The 24,089-nt window shown below is 36.9% G+C and overlaps 1 protein-coding gene across 1 annotated transcript in view; it reads right to left on the reverse strand.

Annotated features, from left to right (window-relative positions):
• Positions 1-24,089, reverse strand: part of SYT10 (synaptotagmin 10) — a 113,186-nt gene that overhangs the window by 16,185 nt on the left and 72,912 nt on the right. The window contains exon 4 of the mRNA XM_006047329.4: positions 3,076-3,196. Coding sequence (XP_006047391.1) covers positions 3,076-3,196 — 121 coding nt within the window. The remainder of the gene's footprint in view (positions 1-3,075; positions 3,197-24,089) is intronic.

The raw sequence follows: 24,089 nt of genomic DNA on the forward strand, positions 1-24,089 counted from the left end.
CACAACCCACAACTACTCTTAAGTCTATACACTCAAGAGCCGAGGAGCCACAACTATTGAGCCCACATGCAGCAACTACTGAAGCCCATGAGCCCTAGAGCCCGTGCTCCACAACAATAGAAGTCACAACATTGAGAAATCCAAATGGCCTCTACAGAGTAGCTCCCATTCACCTCAACTAGAGACAAGCACATGCAGCAACAAAGACCCAACACAGCAAAAATATAAATAATAAAGAAATAAATAAAAATTATAAAATACAATCAAATAAAAAAATGGGCTGAAGATCTAAATAGACATTTCTCCAAAGAAGACATATAGATGGCCAGAAGGCATATGAAAAGATGCTCAACATTGCTAATTACTTAGAGAAATACAAATCAAAACTATAATAAGATATCACCTCACACTAGTCAGAATGGCTGTTATCAAAAAAGTCAACAAAAAATATATGCTGAGAGGGTGTGGAAAGAAGGGAATCTTCCTAATCTGATGGTGGAAATGTAAATTGATACAGCCACTATGAAGGTTTCTTCAAAAACTGGGTCTTCCCTGGTGGTTCAGACAGTAAAGAATCTGCCCACTATGCTGGAGACACAGGTTTGGTCCCTGGGTTGGGAGGATCCCCTGGAGAAGGGAGTGTCTACCCATTCCCTTTTTCCCTTAAGAATTGCAGTATTCTCATCTGGAAAATCCCATGGACAGAGGACCCTGGCAGGCTATAGCCCATGGGGTCACAAAGAGTCAGACACAACTGAGCAACTAACACTTCACTTCACTTCAAAAACTAAAAATACAGCTACCCTATGACACTGCAATCCCATTTCTGGGCATATACCCAGAGAAAAACATGGTCTGAATGGATACATGTATCCCAGTGTTCACTGTTTTACAATAACCAAGACATGGAAGCACCTTAAATGTCCATTGACAGTGGAATGGATAAAGAAGATGTGGTATGGAATATTATTCAGCTATTAAAAGAGAATGAAATAATGTCATTCGCAGTAACATGGATGGACCTAGAGAAGTCATACTGAGTTAAATCAGTCAGATAGAGAAAGAGAAATACTGCATGGTATTGCTTATATGCAAATCTAAAAATGATATAAATGAACTTATTTGCAAAATAGAAACATTCCTATATATTTTTCTTTTTTTTTTAATTTTATTTTATTTTTAAACTTTACATAACTGTATTAGTTTTGCCAAATATATTTTTCAATTTTTAATAATAGGAAGTATGTTCTAAGGAAGAAACTCACTTTTGTGGTATGAACCCCAGGCCTAAGCCTCTTATTAACAGTAAGAATGAGGCCTGGTTTATCATTTACTACCCCCATCATGTCTCTGATGACATTTCTCTATTAGTGATAAAGATAATTTACTGGTTCCTTACTTGATTCACAAGGCTGATGTGTGACTTAATGAGGTGATGTTCTCAAAGCATGCACTCCCCTGATGAGAAGCTTCATATAAATAAAAAATATTCTTGAACTTAATTACAACTTTGCTGTTTGCTTGTCTGGAAATTTGGTTCTCCTTCAATACATGGTAGAAAGAGCAAAATAAACAATAATTTGCAGAATACATTGTTTATCTTAAGTTCTTCCACATTTGTTTACTTAAGACTTTTTCACCAAAATGAATGTAGAATTAATTTCCTTTCTTTCTATCTTTACATTTCAACTATGCAGTGCAAATTTTAAAAAATGAATAAAAATTCATAACAAATTTTAAAAGATGAGACAGAGAAAGACATGCAATGAGAAGTCTCCTTCCCATCTGTTCCCATACTTCTCCACCCCTCAGTTTTTATATATCACTCAATTATTTCTTTATGCAAATATTAGCAACATGATATATATTTTAAGATTACACATTCTTATATCAAAAGGAGCATGATATCCATATTTATGCTTGTACATCATTTTTTATTCAGTTAATTTTTCCTGGAATTCTTTTTACATTAGAGTTCTTAATATTTTTTGTGTTGCAAATTTAGTTTATTTTGTTCTGAAGAACTAAAAGGTTATATAAATTGCACTCCCCGTGTCATCTTTTACTATATCTGCATTACTATTTCTTATTTATTTAATTCAACAAATGCTATTGACCTCCCTACTCTGTCCTTATCATTTTTTCTTCCACAGAGCTGTGCCAAAGTTCCCTATTAACTTACAAATAACTCTTCAGAACTGTGGTGATTTAAATGAAGGGATTAAAGAGAATGATGGGGTTTTACCTCTTTATCAAATCTAGAACAAGAGTAATTTCCTCCACTAATGTTTTTAAAAAACTTTAAGGTGTGTTCATGTACTTTATTATATCTCTCTATTCCTGTATTCAAGCATGCTCAGTCACTTCAGTTGTGCTCGACTCTTTGTGACCCCACGGACTATAGCCCTCCAGGCTCCTCTGTCCATGGAATTCTTCAGGCCAGAATACTGGAGTGGGTAGCCTTTCCCTTCTCCAGAGGATCTTCCCAATCCAGGGATCAAACCCAGATCTCCCACATTGCAGGTGGATTCTTTACCAGCTGACCCACAAGGGAAGCCCCGAAGTGTATGGTAAGTTACACATTTTTTTGTGAAAGAACTAAATCAGTAGAGAAAGAAATTAAAATATAAACCCAAGTTCAAAGGCAATCTACTTGATAATACCTTTCAAAAATGCCATAGTGATAATGTAAACTAAAGAGGTGTTTAGAACACTTTAGTTGGTAATTTTTTTTTTCTACTTTTATAGTGCCCCAAGCCTTCCCAGGTGGTGCTAGTGGTAAAGAACACACCTGTCAATGCAAGAGACATAGAGATGCTGGTTCAATCTTGGGAAGATCCCCTGAAGAAGAAAATGGCAACCTACTCCAGTATTCTTGCCTGGAGAATCCCATGGATAGAGGAGCCTGGTGCGCTACAGTCCATGGGTTCACAAAGAGTCGGACACAACTGAAGTGACTTAGCACATAGTGCCCCACAACAGACAAATGAACTTAATAATTCAGCCGCCATTCATAATTTCAGCTATATGGCATGTTTGTTTGGGAATGTCCCCATCAGCCAATTGTGAACATACCTGATGAGCCAGTGATATCCATAGCCTTCAGGTTTCTGCACTTGATGACGGTCAATGTCATACGTCCAGCAGTTGGCAAATAACAAAGGGAAAACATTATTTCACCCAGATCTATACTTTCCTAGAAAGGAAATAAGTAACGTTAGCAATTTAAAACACCAGATAGTGAAAAAAAATTAGTGCTAAGTAAAAAAAAATCACTTTAATGGACTATTTGGATTCCATTTTAAATTGTTTTATTGAGGATATATGTTACAATGCAAAAATGCTCTAATAAACAGGTAAGAAAAGAGAGTATATCCCAGGTGGTATTTTGATATATCTACTTGTATTTCTAACCAGAATCTCAAACTTAATACAGTCAGAATAAGACTACTGGTTCTACTTATTTGCAAACATTTACTAAAACCAGTTCCTCTGTCATCTTTCCAAAATCAGGAAGTGGTATCTTAATTCATCCAGAGGTTGCAGTTAAAAACCTAGCACTTACTTTTATTCTTCTTTTTCTCTCACCCCTAACACATCCAACCCACATCTTGCCTACATTATCTATAAAACATATCTGAAATTACTGACATTCTTTGCAGATCTATTACTATTAATCTCACGGAAGCCACTTTCACTTCTTATCAGGATTACTGCAAAGATTAATCAGAAGCAGTCAGTGTGGTGACTTATGAAATGCAAATCACATTATCTCACTTTCCTGCTTAAAATCATCTAAACAGCTGGTATATCTAGGAAATTCCAGATTAATACCTTTTGTACTGGTATAATTATCAAGAATATCTCTATTATTAAATATGTCTTTGTTTAGATAATGTATTACCAAGTCATTCACATAGGCCCCATGTGACCTGGTCTCATCTGTCACTCTATTAATCTCTTGCCCCTTCCTCAGTTCACTCTCATGTAGGCCAAAAGCCTTTTTCTCAGTTATTCATCGGATGATGTTTGTTTGTGCTTTTGACTTTTGCATTTTCTTTTTCTCTCCCGTAACTTTACATGGCTGACTCAGCTCACCATGTAGGGCTCAGCTCAAAAAAAAATCTCTTCAGTGAGGCCTTCCTCCTTCCTATCCTATACCCACCCTAATCACAGATTCTTCACATTTTTTCATAGCGCTAAGCATCATCAGAATTATCTTTTAAATTCATTTTTCATTTCCCCGACTCCCACATGTAAGGTCTAAGGGAATATAGATCTTATCTATCTTATTTTTGTAACCTAGTGAAGGTACATAGCTGACTTTCAGTGCAGTCTTTGAAGGAATGAAAATACTATTAATTAATCTGGATAAAAATCTGAACAGCTTTGCTTCATTTGTAAAGTAAAACCATCCATAGTATCCTGGTATAGATAAATTTGCTGTCAAAGTCTGCATAGATGGTGGACAAATGAAAATGAGTGTGAACAATGCATATTCTGGATGCTTCTCAAAAAGTTGTTTACAGGAGTTAAATTATTCCTGGTTAGAAAATCTGTGGTAGATTTAATATGGGGAAGAACAAGTTGCTATTCATTCAGGTTCATAAAACTTGGTTCTTAAAAATTTTTCATGAAACACTATTAACATTTATTGGACTAATTCTTACAATTCAAGTTCTGATCTATGTAATTCCCATTTCTTTATTCATGGTCTAGAATTAGTGTTAGTTGCTCAGTCATGTCTGACTCTTTTCTACCCCATGGACTGTGCACAATAGCCAACCAGGCTCCTCAGTTCATGGAATTATCCAGGCATGAATATGGAGTGGATAGCCATTCACTTCTCCAGCGGATCTTCCTGACCCAAGGACAGAACCTGGGGTTCCTGCATTGCAGGCAAATTCTTTACCTTCTGAACCATCAGGCCTAGCAATTAAAAGCATAAATATTAGAGTCAGCTAAAGTTGCACTGACTCCTGTTTTCTCCTTCTGAGCTGTGAGATCCTAGGAAATTTAATTAAGCTTTGAATGTCGGAAATTTCATTTTCAGATTGAAGAAAATATCCTCCCCACAGGGGTTTTAATCAGTAATTGAGATAATGTAAATAAAGTCCAAGGCATTTAACAAAGTGTCTGGCATATGATAAGGCATGCTGTTTTGTTCATTGCTGTATTGCTATCACATGGAGCAATGTCTTAACACATATCAGGTGCTCAGAAATATTGGATAAGTGAAAAAAATAAATAGAAGAATTATTATTTTTTAAAAAAAAGGGTAAGAAAATAATTATTTTAAAACAAAAGTATATCCAAATGGCTCTCCTCTGGGTTGTTTGCTGCACACTTAAAATAGCAAGAAAGATCTAAAAGGAGAAGCCTGAGGAAAACAGGAAGATACAGCCTCCTATGGGACTCATTCTTCTCACTACCAAGAAAATATTGAGCATTATTTGTTAGGTACACTGGTAGGTGCTGTAGATACTAAAAGAGAGATGGCATGATTCTGCCCTCGAAGATCTCAGCTGAGGAGGAAGTCCTTACATAAGACTATAAACGGCTAATAAAATAAGTCTGAATTTATTTATCTGATTCTTTACTTATTCTCTTTTCCAAGAATTTCTTTAGGCTCAGTTAATGGGTTAAAATCCTTTGTCTGTAGCCCATCCTTCTTTCCTTTTCTGGATGTTTGTCTTCCCAGGAACTATCAATCAGAGTAGGCACTTTTTGTTGAAAGCTGGTAAAAATTAAAGTGCTGTTAAACTGCTGTACTCAATATGCCAGCAAATTTGGAAAACTCAGAAGTGGCCATAGGACTGAAAAAGGTAAGTTTTCAATCCAATCCCAAAGAAGGGCAATGCCAAAGAATGTTCATACTACCACACAATTGCACTCATTTCACATGCTAGCAAAGTAATGCTCAAAATTCTCCAAGCTAGGTTTCAACAGTACATGAACCGAGAACTTCCAGATGTTCAAGTTGGATTTAGAAAAGGCAAAGGAACCAGGGATCAAATTGTCAACATCTATTGGATCATTGAAAAGTCAAGAGTTCCAGAAAAACATCTTCTGCTTCATTGATTATGCTAAAACCTTTAACAGTGTGGATCAAAAAATTGTGTAAAATTTTTAAAGAGATGGGAATAACAGATCACCTTACCTGCCTCCTGAGAAATCTGTATGCAGGTCAAGAAGCAAGAATTAGAACTGGACATGGAAAAACAAACTGGTTAAAAATTGGGAAAGGACTATGTCAAGGTTGTATAGTTTCACCCTGCTTGTTTAACTTATATTCAGAGTACATCATGAGAAATGCAGAGCTGGATGAATCACAAGCTGGAATGAAGACTGCCGGGAGAAATATCAACAACCTCAGACATGCAGTTGACACCACTCTTTTGGAAGAAAGTGAAGAACTAAAGAGCCTTGGTGAAGATGAAAAAAGACACTGAAAAAGCTGGCTTAAACTCAACATTCAAAACACGAAGACTGTGGCATCCGGTCCCATCACTTCATGGCAAATAGATGGACAAACAATGGAAAGAGTGACAGACTATTTTTGAGGGTCCAAGATCACTGTAGATGGTGACTGCAGCCATGAAATTCAAAGACCCTTGCTCCTTGGAAGAAAAGCTATGACAAACCTAGACTGCATATTAAAAAGCAGAAACATTACTTTGACAACAAAGGTCCATCTAGTTAAAGCTATAGTTTTTCCAGTAGTCATTTATGGATGTGAGAGTTGGACCATAAAGAAAACTGAGCACTGAAGAATTGATGCTTTTGAGCTGTGGTGTTGAAGAGGACTCTTGAGAGTCCCTTGGACTGTAAGGATATCAAACTAGTCAATGTAAAGAAAATCAGTCCTGCATATTCATTGGAGGGACTGGTGCTGAAGTTGAAGTTCTAGTACTTTGGTCACCTGATGGGAAGAGCTGACTCATTAGAAAAGCCCTGTTGCTGGGAAAGATTGAAGGCAGCAGGAGAAGGGGATGACAGAGTAAAAGATAGTTGAATGGCATTACCAACTCAATGGACATGAGTTTGAGCAAGCCCTGGGAGATGGTGGACAAAGAAGCCTGGCGTGCTGCAGTCCATGAGGTCGCAAAGAGTCAAATATGACTGAGAGACTGAACAACAACAACAAAAATTAAAGGATCCCTTTATAAATATAGAACAAGATGCCAAGTGCCACCAAGAAACATGTTGGGGATTGTGATGGATAAATTAGGAAAGAAATAGGAGAGATAATCTCAGAGACAACATACTTAGAATTCAACAGGACATGAACCACATTTTCTGCTTGTGCAGAAAAAGAGTACACAGAGACTTCTAAAGGGGTTAATAAAACATTTTCATACCTCTGACTGATGGTTTTACTTTTATACATCACACAATCTGTAGGAGTAATTTTCTTTTTCTTTTGATGTATCACATGTTTACAGGGTAGAACAAAGAAAGTTTGCTGTGTTTGGTGCCATCTCTGAAAGATCCTATCTATGAATTGATTGCAACATAATTTTGACTATCAATAGGTATTGGCAAATATGAAGAGGTTAAATTGACGAGTGATTGAAGAACTAGCCCAAATAAACTGAAAGAAAAGAATATGGACCACTTTTTAAAGGACCACTTTGATGACAAGCTAGTTGGCTTTTTGCTCACTGCAGTACTAAGAAATCTACTTAAATGTGTCAATTCCACATAGTCAGGAGTTTTAAGGAAACTGGAATGAGCTGAGTGGGGAAAATTAATGTATTGTAGGCATGTATAATAACTGCACAAAATTTGAGTCTTCCTTAAGACTAAGTTTTTCCTTTAGGAAGTAAAAATTAGAAAGAAGTAAAACTGCCCATATATAGAAAAGGGCAAAATATTCTCTAGGGTAAATACAAATATTCTTCAGCTTTTTAAATCTAGAAGCAATACAAGAGATAATTATGAGAAATGAACTTGATGAAGGTAAAGGGCTGTATGACCTATAAAAAGATCCCATAACAAGAGTGCATCAAATCTCTGGATTTTGGTGACAGTCTTCTGAGCTACAATGTGCATTGATCTCAGTACCCACCACTGAATCTGTCCCTATATTGATAGCCCTCCTCCAGGGACCAGACTGAGTTTTATTTGACTCTGTCTGCCCCAGAGCAATGCAGTTTATAAGGAAAGTCACTTTCAACAACCTGAACTTCCCAGACCCAGCAAAAGACCAGGAAATAAACTGAAAGGTCTCTGAATATACAGCATAAATATAACATAGTTATGCAGTAAAATTCTCTTATATAAGAATGCTATACCATCCCTATCCAACACCCATTTACTATTATTTTAGACAAAATTCTAAGAAGAATGTTTAATTGGTGTATTGATCTGTAACAGGTCAAAACTCACACATGAAATGTAAAGTTGGGAAAACTAACAGCACTAGGTCTAGCAAAGCAGAGATAAACGATAGCTACAGAGATACAAAGCATATAAAAAAGAAGCAAATACTGTATCCTAAAAAGGATAGCAATCTAGAATTTTGTATTAAAGGTGACTAACACTAATAATGCCTCAGTAACTTAAAAATGTCATCTTATTACAGAGTTGAAGAGTAATTAAAGTTCAAAATGATGATTCTGAGTCATCAAGCTAGGGAAAATTATCCTTTATGTTTTGTTTAAGAAAGTAGAGAAGTATACACTACTTTTTGAAGTTATTTTTATCCCCAAGCCTTAAAGTGTTTAAAATAATAATTTTGGCTTAAAATGAGAAATGCTTTGAATTTCTGAAAATTTTATTTATGAGTAATCTCATTTACTGTAATGCTCTATAAATATGAACTCCCCATATTAACCCTTGAAAAACATTTGTGTCTTTATGCATATAGTTATTTGAAAGCCTACTGTTAAGTCTAGGATATCATGTTCCATAAATTTTCTTTCAGATAGGACAACTTAAATTTAATTCTGATACACACACACATAATTGGTGAAACATTCACAATGACAATTTTCTTAATCCATTGGAATAAAGGGCTTATGAATAAAAGCTAACACTAGGGTCAGGTTAGACACTGTATCTTTGATTTCTTTTACCTGGTTCCACAGACATAGAGCTTGAGAGATCAAGATAATTGATGACTGGCTGCAGTCAACTTCTGAAACATAGTCACACTTATAAAGTTTTTGTGTGTACTGTCTCCTTAAAATAGCAATCATTGGAAAGATAAATCAGTATGCAAACAGTTGCACTGCATATCTTATTTCAGGAATAACTGAACTAATAGCGAGCTCAAGATATGGAGAGGAGGCAGTTTAAAGGCTCAATGACTAGTGTGTACAATAACCAATGGAAGCACTCCTGGAGGGAAATAATCATTATTTGGGGTTTGAAGAATTAATAAAATTGAGTTTTACAGGGAAGAGTAGGAATAATGCTACAGGTGAGTACTATGATAAATATTCAGAAATAAGAATGGACAATTTACGTTGAGAAATATGGAGTTTGGCAACATGTTGAAGTAGGTTTAAGGCTAGATATAGTTGGTTTGGTGACTTCTCTGGGCAACAGGGATCCAAAGGTTTTGGTAACACTAGAGAGTGGGAGCTTGGCAGAATGAAAAGGGCATAGGTTCCTGGATTGGAAAAGCCAGAGCTGAAAGCTACATCTTCCATGTACTAGTTCCCAAGCACATGGCAAAAATATGACCTCCTTTAACTTCAGGTTGACCACAAGTAAAATGGGGATAATAACTTCTGCCTCACAAGGTAGGTATCATCCATATAAAGTGCCTGGCATTAATAGACATTCAAAAGTAATGATACCAATGAAAATAATGGTTTAAAAACATTTATTTATTTTGAGTAGGCTACATTAGGCTGGGAAAAGACCAAAGAGAGGGATCACTGAAGTAAACAGATATAGGGAAGTGCTGGCGAAAGACATGCTTGAATTCAGATCTATTAGAAGGATCATTAAGACTTCTTTTAAAAAATCTTTAAATGAACAACTTGTTGCCATAGTGACAGCAGTCATCACATCCACTTAGGACCCTAAATGCAGCCTGCCTTCCGAATTTCCTGCTTGGTAAGAAAACAGATGGCTTTCCTCACTTTGTTAAATATGTTATTGGATCAAATGAGTGTCTTCTTAAAGTTACTATTTTACTTCATGAAATGAAGCTATAGTGAAATGAAGACCCAAAGAGGGTCTACTGAATTTAAACTACAGTAAAATACTTATATCTGTCTGACCCACACCTCCTATACACCTGAGGAAATCATAGAACTTAACCTCAATCAATCCATTTAACCCTATTTGGCCTTAGTGTTTTTTTGGTATAAAATGAAGGTGTTCAAAGAGAAAAACTAGTTGATCTTCCAGCTCTAAAATTTTGTGTCTTAATTGCTAGTAAAATGAGGACTAAATAATACACATAGTTCAGATATGTTTAGACTGGATGGACAGGCCCTTTTAGTCTTTGTGTGCTAAAGAGCCGACAAAACCTCATTGGAAAGACTAGAAAGGATCAGTTGGTGCTCATAGCTTGATTTCAACTTTAAGAATAAGCAGTTATAAAACATGGCTGTCAATTAAATTCCAAGACAATGTCGTTCAGATGAGGAAGGATACAGTCCTTAAGGTAGAGAACATAGGGTTTATTTGGTTAGGGATTTGTGAGAAAAGACCATGTTGAACAAATAACATTCAGGGTCATTTATATTGTTCCCTGGCTCTGCTAAAAATTCCAAGTATTTGACTTTCTGATACATGTTGGACACACAGGACTTTCAATATAGTCCATACTCCTCAACATGACACACAGTCCTATCAAGTTCGTTCCTATGTTTTTTCTACTTTCATTTACAAATTCCTTGTTATATACAACAAACTCTTCATACTGCTCATGGGGTTCTCAAGGCAAGAACACTGAAGTAGTTTGCCATTCCCATCTCCAGTGGACCACATTTTGTCAAAACTGTCCACCATGACCTGTCTGTTTTGGGTGGCCCTACATGGCATGGCTCGTAGCTTCATTGAGCTAGACAAGGCTGTGGTCTATGTGATCAGATTGGTTAGTTTTCTGTGATTGTGATTTTCAGTCTGTCTGCCCTCTGATGGAGAAGGATAAGAGGCTTATGGAAGCTTCCTGATGGGATAGACTGGCTGAGGGGGAAACTGGGTCCTGTTCTGATGGGAGGGGCCATGCTCAGTTCAGTTCAGTTCAGTTGCTCAGTCGTGTCTGACTCTTTGCGACCCCATGAATCGCAGCACGCCAGGCCTCCCTGTCCATCACCAACTCCCAGAGTTCACTCAGACTCACGTCCATCGAGTCAGTGATGCCATCCAGCCATCTCATCCTCTGTCGTCCCCTTCTCCTCCTGCCCACAATCCCTCCCAGCATCAGAATCTTTTCCAATGAGTCAACCCTTTGCATGAGGTGGCCAAAGTACTGGAGTTTCAGCTTTAGCATCATTCCTTCCAAAGAACACCCATGGCTGATCTCCTTCAGAATGGACTGGTTGGATCTCCTTGCAGTCCAAGGGACTCTCAAGAGTCTTCTCCAACACCACAGTTCAAAAGCATCAATTCTTCGGTGCTCAGTTTTCTTCACAGTCCAACTCTCACATCCATACATGACCACTGGAAAAACCATAGCCTTGACTAGACGGACCTTTGTTGGCAAAGTAATGTCTCTGCTTTTGAATATGCTATCTAGGTTGGTTATAACTTTCCTTCCAAGGAGTAAGCGTCTTTTAATTTCATGGCTGCAATCACCATCTGCAGTGATTTTGGAGCCCCCCCCCCAAATAAAGTCTGACACTGTTTCCACTGTTTCCCCATCTATTTCCCATAAAGTGATGGGACCAGATGCCCTGATCTTCGTCTTCTGAATGTTGAGCTTTAAGCCAACTTTTTCACTTTCCACTTTCATCAAGAAGCTTTTTAGTTCCTCTTCACTTTCTGCCATAAGGGTGGTGTCATCTGCATATCTGAGATTATTGATATTTCTCCCGGAAATCTTGATTCCAGCTTCTGCTTCTTCCAGCCCAGTGTTTCTCATGATGTACTCCGCATATAAGTTAAATAAGCAGGGTGACAATATACAGCCTTGACGTACTACTTTTCCTATTTGGAACCAGTCTGTTTTTCTATGTCCAGTTCTAACTGTTGCTTCCTGACCTGCATACAGGTTTCTCAAGAGGCAGGTCAGGTGGTCTGGTATTCCCATCTCTTTCAGAATTGTCCACAGTTTATTGTGATCCACACAGTCAAAGGCTTTGGCATAGTCAACAGAAACTGGGTCCTGTTCTGATGGGAGGGGCCATGCTCAGTAAATCTTTAATCCAATTTTCTGTTGATGGGCGGAGTTGTGTTCCCTCTCTGCTATTTACCTGGGGCCAGTCGGGAAGATCCCCTGAAGAAAGAAATGGCAATCCACTCCAGCACTCTTGCCTGGAAAATCCCATGGATGGAGGAGCTTGGTGCAGGCTACTATCCATGGGGTCGTATAGAGTCGGGCACAACTGAACGACTTCACTTTCACTTCCAAACTATGGTGGAGGTAATGAAGATAATAGTGACCTCCTTCAAAAGATCCTAGGCATATACTGCTACACTCAGTGCCCCCAAGCCTGCAGCAGGCCACCACAAACCCACACCGCTGCTGGAGGCTCCTGGACACTCACAGGCAAGTCTGGGTCAGTCTCTTGTGGGGTCATTGCTCCTTTCTCCTGATGTACAAGGTTCTGTTTGTGCCCCCTAAGAGAATATTTCCCAGTCCTGTGTAAGTTCTAGCAGCTCTATAGTGGGGTTAATGGCGACCTCCGTCAATAGGGTTTATACCATAACCCAAGTCCGCTGCACCCAGAGCCCCTGTCCCTGTAGCAGTCCACTGCTGACCCATACCTCCACAAGAGATGTTCAAACACAGTTCTGTCTCAGTCTGTATGGGGTCCCTGGGTCCTGGTGCACAGAAGCTTTGTTTGAGCCCTCTTAGTGTCTCTGGTGGGAATGGGGTTTGATTCTAAATGCAAATTTGCCCCTCCTACCATCTTGCATCTTCCTACCGTCTAGGGCGTCTCCTTTGCCCTTGGATATGGGGTATCTCCTCACAGCCACTTCAGCACCTACTGTCTTACTGGGGTTTCTCTGACTTTGGACATGAGGTATCTCCTTCCTTTGGGCTCACTGCTGCAGGAAATGTATCCCAATCAAGGGTCCAAGTAGGGCAAGGGTAGGGAGAAAACATCACTTCAATGCCTTTTTCCATTAATTTAGTCATAGTGGGTCACACACTAGTAAAGTAATGCTCAACATTCTCCAAGCCAGGCTTCAACAATACGTGAACTTTGAACTTCCAGATGTCCAAGCTAGTTTTAGAAAAGGAAGAGGAACCAGAGATCAAATTGCAAACATCAGCAGGATCATCAAAAAAGCACGAGTTCCAGAAAAACATTTATTTCTGCTTTATTGACTATGCCAAAGCCTTTGACTGTGTGGATTACAATAAACCGTGGAAACTTCTGAAAGAGATGGGAACACCAAACCACCTGACCTGCTTCCTGAGAAATCTGTATGCAGGTCAGGAAGCAACAATTAGAACTGGACATGGAACAGACTGGTTCCAAATAGGAAAAGGAGTACATCAAGGCTGTATATTGTCACCCTGCTTATTTAACTTATATGCAGAGTACATCATGAGAAATTCTAGGCTGGATGAAGCACAGCTGGAATCGAGATTAGTGGGAGAAATATCAATAACCTCAGATATGCAGATGACACCATCCTTATGGCAGAAAGTGAAGAGGAACTAAAGAGCCTCTTCATGAAAGTGAAAGAGGAGAGTAAAAAAGTTGGCTTAAAGCTCAACATTCAGAAAACTAGGATCATGGCATCTGGTCCCATCACTTCTTGGGAAATAGATGGGGGAACAGTAGAAACAGTGTCAGATTTTATTTCTCTGGGCTCCAAAATCACTGCAGATGGTGACTGCAGCCATGAATTTAAAAGACGCTTACTCTTTGGAAGGAAAGTTATGACCAACCTGGACAGCATATTATAAAGCTGAGGCATTACTTTGTCAACAAAAGTCCATCTAGTCAAGGCTATGGTTTTTCCAGTGGTCATGTATGGATGTCAGAGTTGGACTATAAAGAAAGCTAAGCGGAGAAGAATTGATGCTTTTGAACTGTGGTGTTGGAGAAGACTCTTGAGAATCTCTTGGACTTCAAGGAGATCCAACCAGTCTATCGTAAAGGAAATCAGTCCTGAGTGTTTATTGGAAGGACTGATGTTGAAGTTGAAACTCCAATACTTTGGCCACCTGATGCAAAGAGCTGACTCATTTGAAAAGACCCTGATGCTGGGAAAGATTGAAGGTGGGAGAAGAAGGCAATGACAGAGGATAAGATGGTTGGATGGCATCACCATCTAACTCAATGGACATGAGTTTAGGTAAACTCCAGGAGTTGGTGATGGACAGGGAGGCCTGGCGTGCTGCGGTCCATGGCATCACAAAGAGTCAGACGTGACAGAGTGACTGAACTAAACTCAGCTGAAGTGATACAACAAACTCTGCACTCTAGCTTTATCAAATACCTCATCAATTTCTAAACATTCATTCGTTTATTAGTATGTTTGTGTTTATTGAGAACAGCCTAAATGGAAAACACTGTTCTTGTCATTGCTGCTGCTGCTGCTGCTAAGTCACTTCAGTCATGTCCGACTCTGTGCGACCCCATAGACGGCAGCCCACCAGGCTCCCCCGCCCCTGGGATTCTCCAGGCAAGAACACTGGAGTGGGTAGCCATTTCCTTCTCCAATGCATGAAAGTGAAAAGTGAAAGTGAAGTCGCTCAGTCAGGTCCAATTCTTAGCGACCCCATGGACTGCAGCCTACCAGGCTCCTTCGTCCATGGGATTTTCCAGGCAAGAGTATTGAAGTGGGGTGCCATTGCCTTCTCCATTCTTGTCATTAGGGGATCACTGATGATCAGGACAAAATTTTTCTCCTCATAGGGCCTATATGGGATTTTGCATAAGTTACATAGCCTCTCAGAACATCACATAATTAAGAGACAAAATGGAATGAAAAATACTTAGGTCTGTATAATTTTAAAGTACATTTTTAAATCCAGTGTTGTACAGTCTTTTAGAGGGATTCATGGGTTTTAATTGTGAGAGTAGAGATGAAAAATACTTGCTTCTTCCCATGAGGATCTAGGAGAACTTCAGAAGTGGGTGACTGAATCTTGAAGAATGACTAATGGTAAAGGAAATTACAAATAGAGGAAGCATCATATAAAAATGCTGTGAGGTAAGGCTTTTAAGTGTCTAACTATGACCAGAATGTAAACAAAATCACTGGTTTAGGACCCATTCTCAATAATACTTACTCAGATCAACCCAGAATTTGTCTGTAATCAAGATGAGATCCACTTTCATGACTAATATCGATAACAATTCCCTGGGGAGGTTGCATTTAGACTTAAAAGGGATAATATCAAAGATAATGTATGTTCAATTTGCAGATGCTTAAGAAATACTATTCTTTTCTTGTTTATAACAATATTTCTATTGTTCATGAACATCATAATGTTGATTCTCAATAAAAAGCATACTGAATGAAAAAATCATAAAAGCATCAAGCCAGGTCAGTGGCAGCAGTGACTTCACTTCCGTTTGAAGATGTGAAGACTGCTCATTAACCAGAGAGCAACTGAGCTAAGACACTGCTCACGACTGTTGAGGGCTTTATGAGGAAACCCTCTAGAAGTGTGCAAGAGCATATCCATGTATGGCTCAAAACACTTTTGAGTCATTTAAAGGTACACAGGATTTGGAGAGCTGAAGTTGCATGATACATATCTGCTAGTTTTATTGAACCTATTTCTTTATAGATCCCTTTACTCTAGGGTGATTTGGCATTATGTTTGCTATAATTCTATAGCACTCTGGAATTTCAAAATAAATACATCCCTAAGGTGGAAAAATTGCTTCTTTTTTTGTACATCTGACCATCTCTTCCAGTCAGCCAGGGCAAGCAGTCTAGTGACTATGGGGAGCAAGGGAAAATGACGAAGAAGGTGATCGGCAGAAAACAATTAGGAAATATAATTAACATTATAATCCTGTTCCAGTTTCTAGCTCATTTCCCTCCTTCTTCTTCAAAGAACCACAATTTTTGAACAATCCTTCCTCCCTGCCCTTCCTCTTTCTCTCAGTGATTCCAACTAAACTAGATTTCATCATGTTCAATGAAGATGAAGAAGAAATAACCAAATGAGGGTCTTATCAGAAAACCTAGTTACATTCCTGGATTTTTACCTCACATTTTCTTTACTGATTCTTTCCCACCATCTCTATTAAAAACAGAGAAAAGGCTCACCTGGTGTCCTTTAGCAGGATCTGCTAGTATTTCCATAACGCAGGAATACCTTTGTATTAAGCATATAATATTAAGCATTGTGCTTGGTCATGGAACAAAGATGAAACTTATTTGAAGTCAGGGCAGAAGTGGGCAGACAGCATAGTAGTGTTATAGATGGGACCATTATAAAGCATACTGAGCATTAAGTGCTTAATGATCACAGCCAAGAGCTATTATTGCCAAGGATGGTATTTAATATTGCCCCTGTTTTGTCTCAGTAGGAGAACCATTTTCAGCCCTTAATTCAAGCAGGAAATAACTACCTGACACAATGGTTTAACTCTTATACAATCCAATACAGCCATTGGATTAGCTACCAGGAGTCATTAAATGCTCAGGTTGAAGAGATAGAGCTGAAACAAACTTTCCGGAATTTAACAAATGAAGTATCCTAACCATCTACATAAAGAGCAAATGGGATAGACTAATATAGACACTGGGACAAGAAGAACTTGGAACACAATAAGAGTGTACAAATTTGATAAGAACTCTTCATCTTACTGGTTAAGAGATATGAAAGTTTCTTGCTGAGAGGAACTGGAGACTTATTTTCAAAACTTAATTACTATTTATAGATAGGTTATAGAAACCTGTATAGTAAACTGTATACATCAGTCCTTAGAATGTTTGATGCCTTTAAATATCATTACAAAATTCCTGATTGAAGGAATTCCTCTCAGTTATTGCTATATGAAGATATTGAACTGGATGAATTTAGCTTCACTATTTTAAAAAATAAGAAATTGGTTTAATTGGCTCCACTTTCCTCTGCCAAAGTTTTTTCTCCATATAGTAGCCAGAGATCTTACAGCTAATAAATGAAGTCATGGCTCACTTCTGATCAAAAGCCATCAATGGTCTCACATGTCACTCAGAATATAACTCAAAGTTCTTTCCATGACCTAAAGGCTGTCAGTGACCTGACCCTCATCTACCATGCTCATCAGAGAGGCTTTATCTGACCATACTATGAAGAGTGGCCCTGCCTCACTGCCAACTTCTTGTCCCTTACCTTGCCTCATATAGCTCTTCCATTCACTGGAGATATTCATATTTCTTTCATTATCACCTGTTTCTACATAGTAAGCCTTATTGGATTGGGGACATTTTATGTCCTAAAACATCCAGAAGAATACCTGGCAAATAGAAGAACTAAACAGAAGTTATTGAACCGATAACTTAGATAATTTAAATCCTTGGTCTAAATAGGCATAGTAGATAACCAGCATCTCTTATAAAAATGTTCGCCTAGTCATTATTTTTCACTGTGTGGGCAATATTTTATAGTCATCATATCAGTTATATCATAGTTGCTTCTCTATAAATAACTAGTTATAAATTGAAACATCTGCAGTCTACTTGGTACAGTAGCAACCTATTTAAACATAATTTCCTGCTCCTGGGTGTCTAAGCTCTTTCCTAGATTGCTATTTAATATGTGCCTAAACATTCAGAAAATGAAGATCATGGCATCCAGTCCCACCACTTCATGGGAAATAGATGGGGAAACAGTGGAAACAGGATCAGACTTTATTTTTCTGGGCTCCAAAATCACTGCAGATGGTGACTGCAGCCATGAAATTGAAAGACGCTTACTCCTTGGAAGGAAAGTTATGACCAACCTAGACAGCATATTATAAAGCAGAGACATTACTTTGTCAACAAAAGTCCGTCTACTCAAGGCCATGGTTTTTCCAGTGGTCATGTATGATGTGAGAGTTGGACTATAAAGAAAGCTGAGTGCCAAAGAACTGATGTTTTTGAATTGTGGTGTTGGAGAAGACTCTTGAGAGTCCCTTGGACTGCAAGGAGATCCAACCAGTCCATCCTAAAGGAGATCAGTCCTGGGTGTTCATTGGAAGGACTGATGTTGAAGGTGAAACTCCAATACTTTGGCCACCTGATGCAAAGAGCTGACTCATTTGAGAAGACTCTGATGCTGGGAAAGATTGAGGGCAGGAGGAGAAGGGGACAACAGAGGATGAGATGGTTTTATGGCATCACCAGCTCAATGGACATGGGTTTAGGCGGACTCCGGGAGTTGATGATGGACAGGGAGGCCTGATGTGCTGAGGTTCACGGGGTCACAAAGAGTCGGACACGACTGAGAGACTGAACTGAACTGAATGAAGTAGATAACAAGTAGCTGTTTTCTTTATTTACAAGATTATAGCATGTTGGGTATAAGTGACACAACTTATTTTAAAGTAACTAAATTTTACAGAACTTCACTTTTATTATCTTATTTTATTTTCAAAATTATTCCCATGGGGCTGATATTATTATAAACCTTTTTTTTTATGGTTGTAGGGACAAGTTCAGAAATGGTAAGTAATTTCCCACAAATGATATGACTAGATGGTAACAAATCCTGGATTGTAATTAAAGGACACTCATTTTGAGTTCCTGTGGTCTTCTGCTTTCCTCTGTGACTTTCTTCAAGGGAAATACTGATTCACATTTTACAAACCAGAAGGACAAATTCAGAATTGTTTTCATGGACTTAGATTTCAAAGCTAGTGAATGAAGTACTATATTTCTTTGAAAAAAATTTTTTAATTAGAAAATCAGTTACTGAATTTTAGAAAACTATTTAATGCAGTCTATTATAGAAGAGGAGATGATTTTGAATATTTAAAAATCAACTGCATATTCTTTTCACTATATAAGAGAATCTTAATAATTAAACTAGTTAAATGCAAGAGAGAAAGGAAAAAATTTAATTCAATACTACCAGTAGAATTATACTAAATTCCTAAAACTTGCAACAGACCTGCATATGTTGCTAGAACATCATGGGCATAAAAAGTTTCTTTCTGTTTCCTATAACCTTCAAACATTATAATACAGAAAGACACAAACAATAAATACAATCAAATTATACTTCTAGTGTGGATTTTTCACCAAATATATATAAGAAAGAAAAATAGCCTAGACATTCCCTGAAATAGCATTGATTCTGACTACTGTTGTGATAAGGCCACAACAATTACTGGTTAGCACTTCACGCATTTTTGATCAATGTTGTAAAGATAAATTTGACAGGGTTATAAGTTTTAAATTTTTGACATATATTTTGTCAGAAGCATCATATTAAATTTTTATTAAATTCAAATTATGTAAGTAATTTGAGATTTTAGTTCTGTAAACCAAAAGTTAAATTCCATGTTAAAAAATTAATTCTTTTCATTTATTTTTAGCATATTGCAAACATACAATCTAACATATTTCAAGGCAAACAACACTGAACCAAGAGTTAATTAATGATTTAAAATCTAGTTTTAAACTTTCTATTAATCAGCAGTGTGAACTGGTAATTTTCTTATTATCATTGGACTTCCATTTGCTAAACTATAAAACAAAAGGATCACTTGAATTCTCTACCAATTCTAAAATAATATGATTATAAGATACAGACTTTCAAAACCTACTCAGAACATACCCTTGAGCTTTTAGATTAATATAAAAAGACTTCTTTCCTGTTACAAGCCTCATGCACTTTACTATGAGAACAAAATCTCAAATCATTATTTAACACATATTGATTTTACTTATATATAGTCCAACTTAGATATTTTATTATACAACCTAAAAGGAACAAATTGGAGAAGTAAGAAATGTAGGAAGCATGTATACTTATATGGAGAAAAAACAGTGTAATAGATGAATAAAGGATAAAAGTAAAAGTCTGCTTTTTAAATTTACTATCATAATTAATGGTCATAAAGATCACCACTGATAAGCAAAGGCTAAATTATATTCAGTAGTTTCTATCCAAAAAGTAGGGAGATATATATATATATATATATATATATATATGTATAATGTGTTCTTAAATTATATTTCTAAACTGGGCACACAAATATATGTTTTGAAATCTAAAAAAAAAAATCATAAATAGAGTCATTTTTTAGGCTATCTAAATAAATGGTGTATTATTTATTCTGAAATCTTGATTTTTTAAAAGACAGAAATTCAGATTTTTTTCAGTTGCAATGAAATGTGAAATTCTGATACAAGGAAGCCCATTGAAATTCTCTATATAAAAAAGATTAGAAGACTGTAACAATGTCATGCCTATTTTGCCTTAATAGCTGAAAACCTTATCTTAATATTAAGCATTTAAAGGACTAATTTAGCTTCCCTAAAAGTAATAAATATGTGGAATATATTCCACATGTGGCACGGTCCCCAATGGCTCAATGGATAAAGAATCCACTTGCAATGCCAGAGATACAGGAAATGTGAGTTTGATCACTGGGTCATGAAGATCCCCTGGAGAAGGAAATGGCAATCCACTCCAGTATTTTTGCCTGGGAAATCCCATGGACAGAGAAACCTGGCAGGCCATAGTCCATAGGGTCGCAAAGAGTTGGACAGACTGAGCAACTAAGCATGCATACATGCATGATCCTAGAAGTTTACAGGAAATTAAGCTGTTTGTAATCAGGAATCATTTTATCTCTTTGTTAAATCTTTCAGGGATATAAGAAGAAACAGAATGACACACACAAATCAGAGTAATTCCAAAGGGTTTAATTGGGGGGGGGGGGCGCATCTAAGGGGTGTAAGCAGGAAGTAGGGAAACCACAAGAGACAGTGTGATGTCCTGGCTGCTGGTAAAAGTAGAGGTAGTAATGACCCCGAGGTCTGAAAGGGCAAGGGAGAGGACAGTTACCAGATCTCAGAAAGAGGTGTAATAAGAAAAGCCTACTTTGAGAGGAACTGTTCCCTCAGGTAAAGCACATAGCCAGCCTGAGACAATCTCTCATAGAAAGATCTAAAGAGACTACATAGCCAAATATCATTCTCCTTCTGCCCTAACATCTTTTGCCAGAACTCAGAGAACATAGAGTGTGTGGACAAACAAGTCAACCTCTTTATGCATCAAACAGGTTGAAGAATAGTGGAAAGTAGCATACTGAAGATAACCAGCATCATTAACTCTTGAGGTTTTATAAGATACACATTATAAGTGCATGCAGAGGTTGGTGAGGGGAAAAAGAGGAGGAGATGGGCCCAGTGGAAAAGGAAGAGTCAAGTCAGGTGGGAGATAAGAAGCATGTTAGGTAGCAGTATGTATCATAAAAGAAAAAGTAGTATCTACTCACTGAGTCATGGCATGTGGTAACTAAATAGATTTGAATTATCTCTTGCACAAAACTTTCCAATCTAAGTAGAAAAACACACCATCTAAAACTATCTTCAGTATAATAACAGGGTGAAGCTAATTTTAGCACCAAGATCTTCATTCCTATATAATAAGCCAACTATAACAAAAACCAAAACAATATACCAATGATATAATTCTGCCAATACTTCTTAGCAGCTAATGTATATTGAGAATTTAGAAAAGGCCTGGATCTAGGCTAAGCACATATCTTATTTAGTTTATTCAACAAACCATGATTAATGTGCTCATAATCCCCATTTTGCAGATAAGATAATTAAAACTTAGAGAGATATAGTAACTTGCTCAAAAATATACAGATTAATGACCTAGTAAGTATGCAAATCCATGGTCAGTTTGTTTCAAAGTTCTCACTGAATTCTTCCATTCTTTTCCTCATTTGAGTGGGTATCCTTGTGACTTTCTGTCAGTGAGAACTTTCACAAAGACTTAGAAAATATAATAATGAATCAGTCAGAAATGAAGAATACAATAACTGACATAAAAATACACTAAAAAATCAAGCATTATAATATTTACAGGGTCCCCAAAAAGAGAAGAGCGAGACAAAGAGAAAGAAAATATATCTGAAGAAATAATGGTTGAAAATTTCCCTAACCGGTGGACATCCAGGTATAGAAAGCACAGGCAGCCCCAAACAAGATAAACCTAAAAAGGTCCACACTAAGGCATATCATAATTAAAATGGCAAAAGTTAAAGAGAGAATGATCAACTTGCATTCATCCCAGGGTTGCAAGCATGGTACAATATCCACAAATTCAATCAATGTGACATACCATATGAACAAAACAAAAAGTAAAAATCATATGATCATCTCAACAGATGTTGAAAGGCATTTTATAAAGTTCAACATCAATTTATGATAAAAAAAACTCTCAACAAAGTGGGCATAGAAGGAGCATACTTCAACATAATAAGACTAATATGATAAACCCATAGCTAACATCATACTCAATGATAAAAATTTGAAAACATTTCCTTTAAGGTCAGGAACAAGACAAGGATGCCCATTCTTGTCACTTTTATGCAACAGAGCATTAGAAATTCTAGTCACAATAATTAGTCAAGAAAAATAAACAGAAGTCATCTAAATTGGAAGGGAAGGGGTAAAATTATCAATGTTTTCAGATGACCTGACACTATATAGAGAAACCCCAAAGACTCCATCAACAAAGTATTAGGACTAATTTAAAAATTCAGCAATATTGAAGGATACAAACTAATATACATAAATCTGTTGCATTTTATACACTAATACCAAACTATCAGAAGGAGAAATAAAAAAAAGACATCCCATTTAAAGCTGCATCTAAACAAATAAAATATATAGAAATAAATTTAGCCAAGGAGGTGAAAGATCTTTATTCTGAAAATTCTTAAGACTTTGATGAAAGAAATCAAAGACATTACAAATAAGAGGAGAGAGAGACTGTGCTTATGAATTGTAAAAATCAATATTTTATTAATCATTGCAGTATCTATAAAAATAACTGATGTTTTTTCACAGAAGTAGGACCGATAATCCTAAAATTTGTATGGGATCCTGAAAGCCTTTGAATAGTCAAAGCAATTTTGAGAAGAAGAAGAAAGCTGAAAATATCATGCTCCTTGACTTCAAACTATTCTACAAAGCTACAGTAAACAAAACAGTATGATACTGGCACAAAATCAATGGAACAGAATAGAGAGCCCATAAATAAACACAAATTTAGATGGAAAATTAATCTACATTAAAGGAGGCAAGAAATGACAATGGGAAAAGCTTATATAATAAATGGTGTTAGAAAACTGAACAGCTACATTCAAAAGAATCAAATTGACTACTGTCTCATACCATATAAAAACAAACTCTAAATGGATTAAAGACTGTACAAAACAAAACCATAGAATTCCCAGAAGAAAACATAGGCAGTACATTCCCTGACACTGATTTTAATATTTTTTTGATGTGTCTCATCAGGAAAGGAAGACAAAAGTATAAACAAACAAATAGGTAGGCCTAGATCAAACTAAAATGCCTACTGAATGGGAAAAATAAGAATGAGAAATGCAAGTCAAAAAACATAATGATATAACCACCTCACAACTGTCAGAATGGCTATTATCAAAAGACAAGAAAAAAGTTTTGGTGAGAATATGGAGAAAATAAAATTATCATACAATGTTAGTGGAAGCTGTAAATTGGTGCAAGCTGTAAACTGGTGTAGAAAACAGTATGAAGGTTGTTCAAAAAATGAAAAAAACAGGACTGAAATATGGGCCAGCAACTACACTTCTGGGTATTTGCTTGAAGAAAATAAAAATACTCTTTTAAAAATATATATGTACCTCTGTGTTCATTACAGCACTATTTATAGTAGCCAAGATATGGAAGCCACCTCTTTCTGTTGAAAGATAAATGGATAAAGAAGATGTATATATGTGCACAAGGGAATAGTACTCAATCATAAAAATAAAATCTTGTCATCTGCAATAATATGG

Source organism: Bubalus bubalis, chromosome 4 (assembly GCF_019923935.1).
Source record: "Bubalus bubalis isolate 160015118507 breed Murrah chromosome 4, NDDB_SH_1, whole genome shotgun sequence".
Taxonomy (NCBI): domain Eukaryota; kingdom Metazoa; phylum Chordata; class Mammalia; order Artiodactyla; family Bovidae; genus Bubalus; species Bubalus bubalis.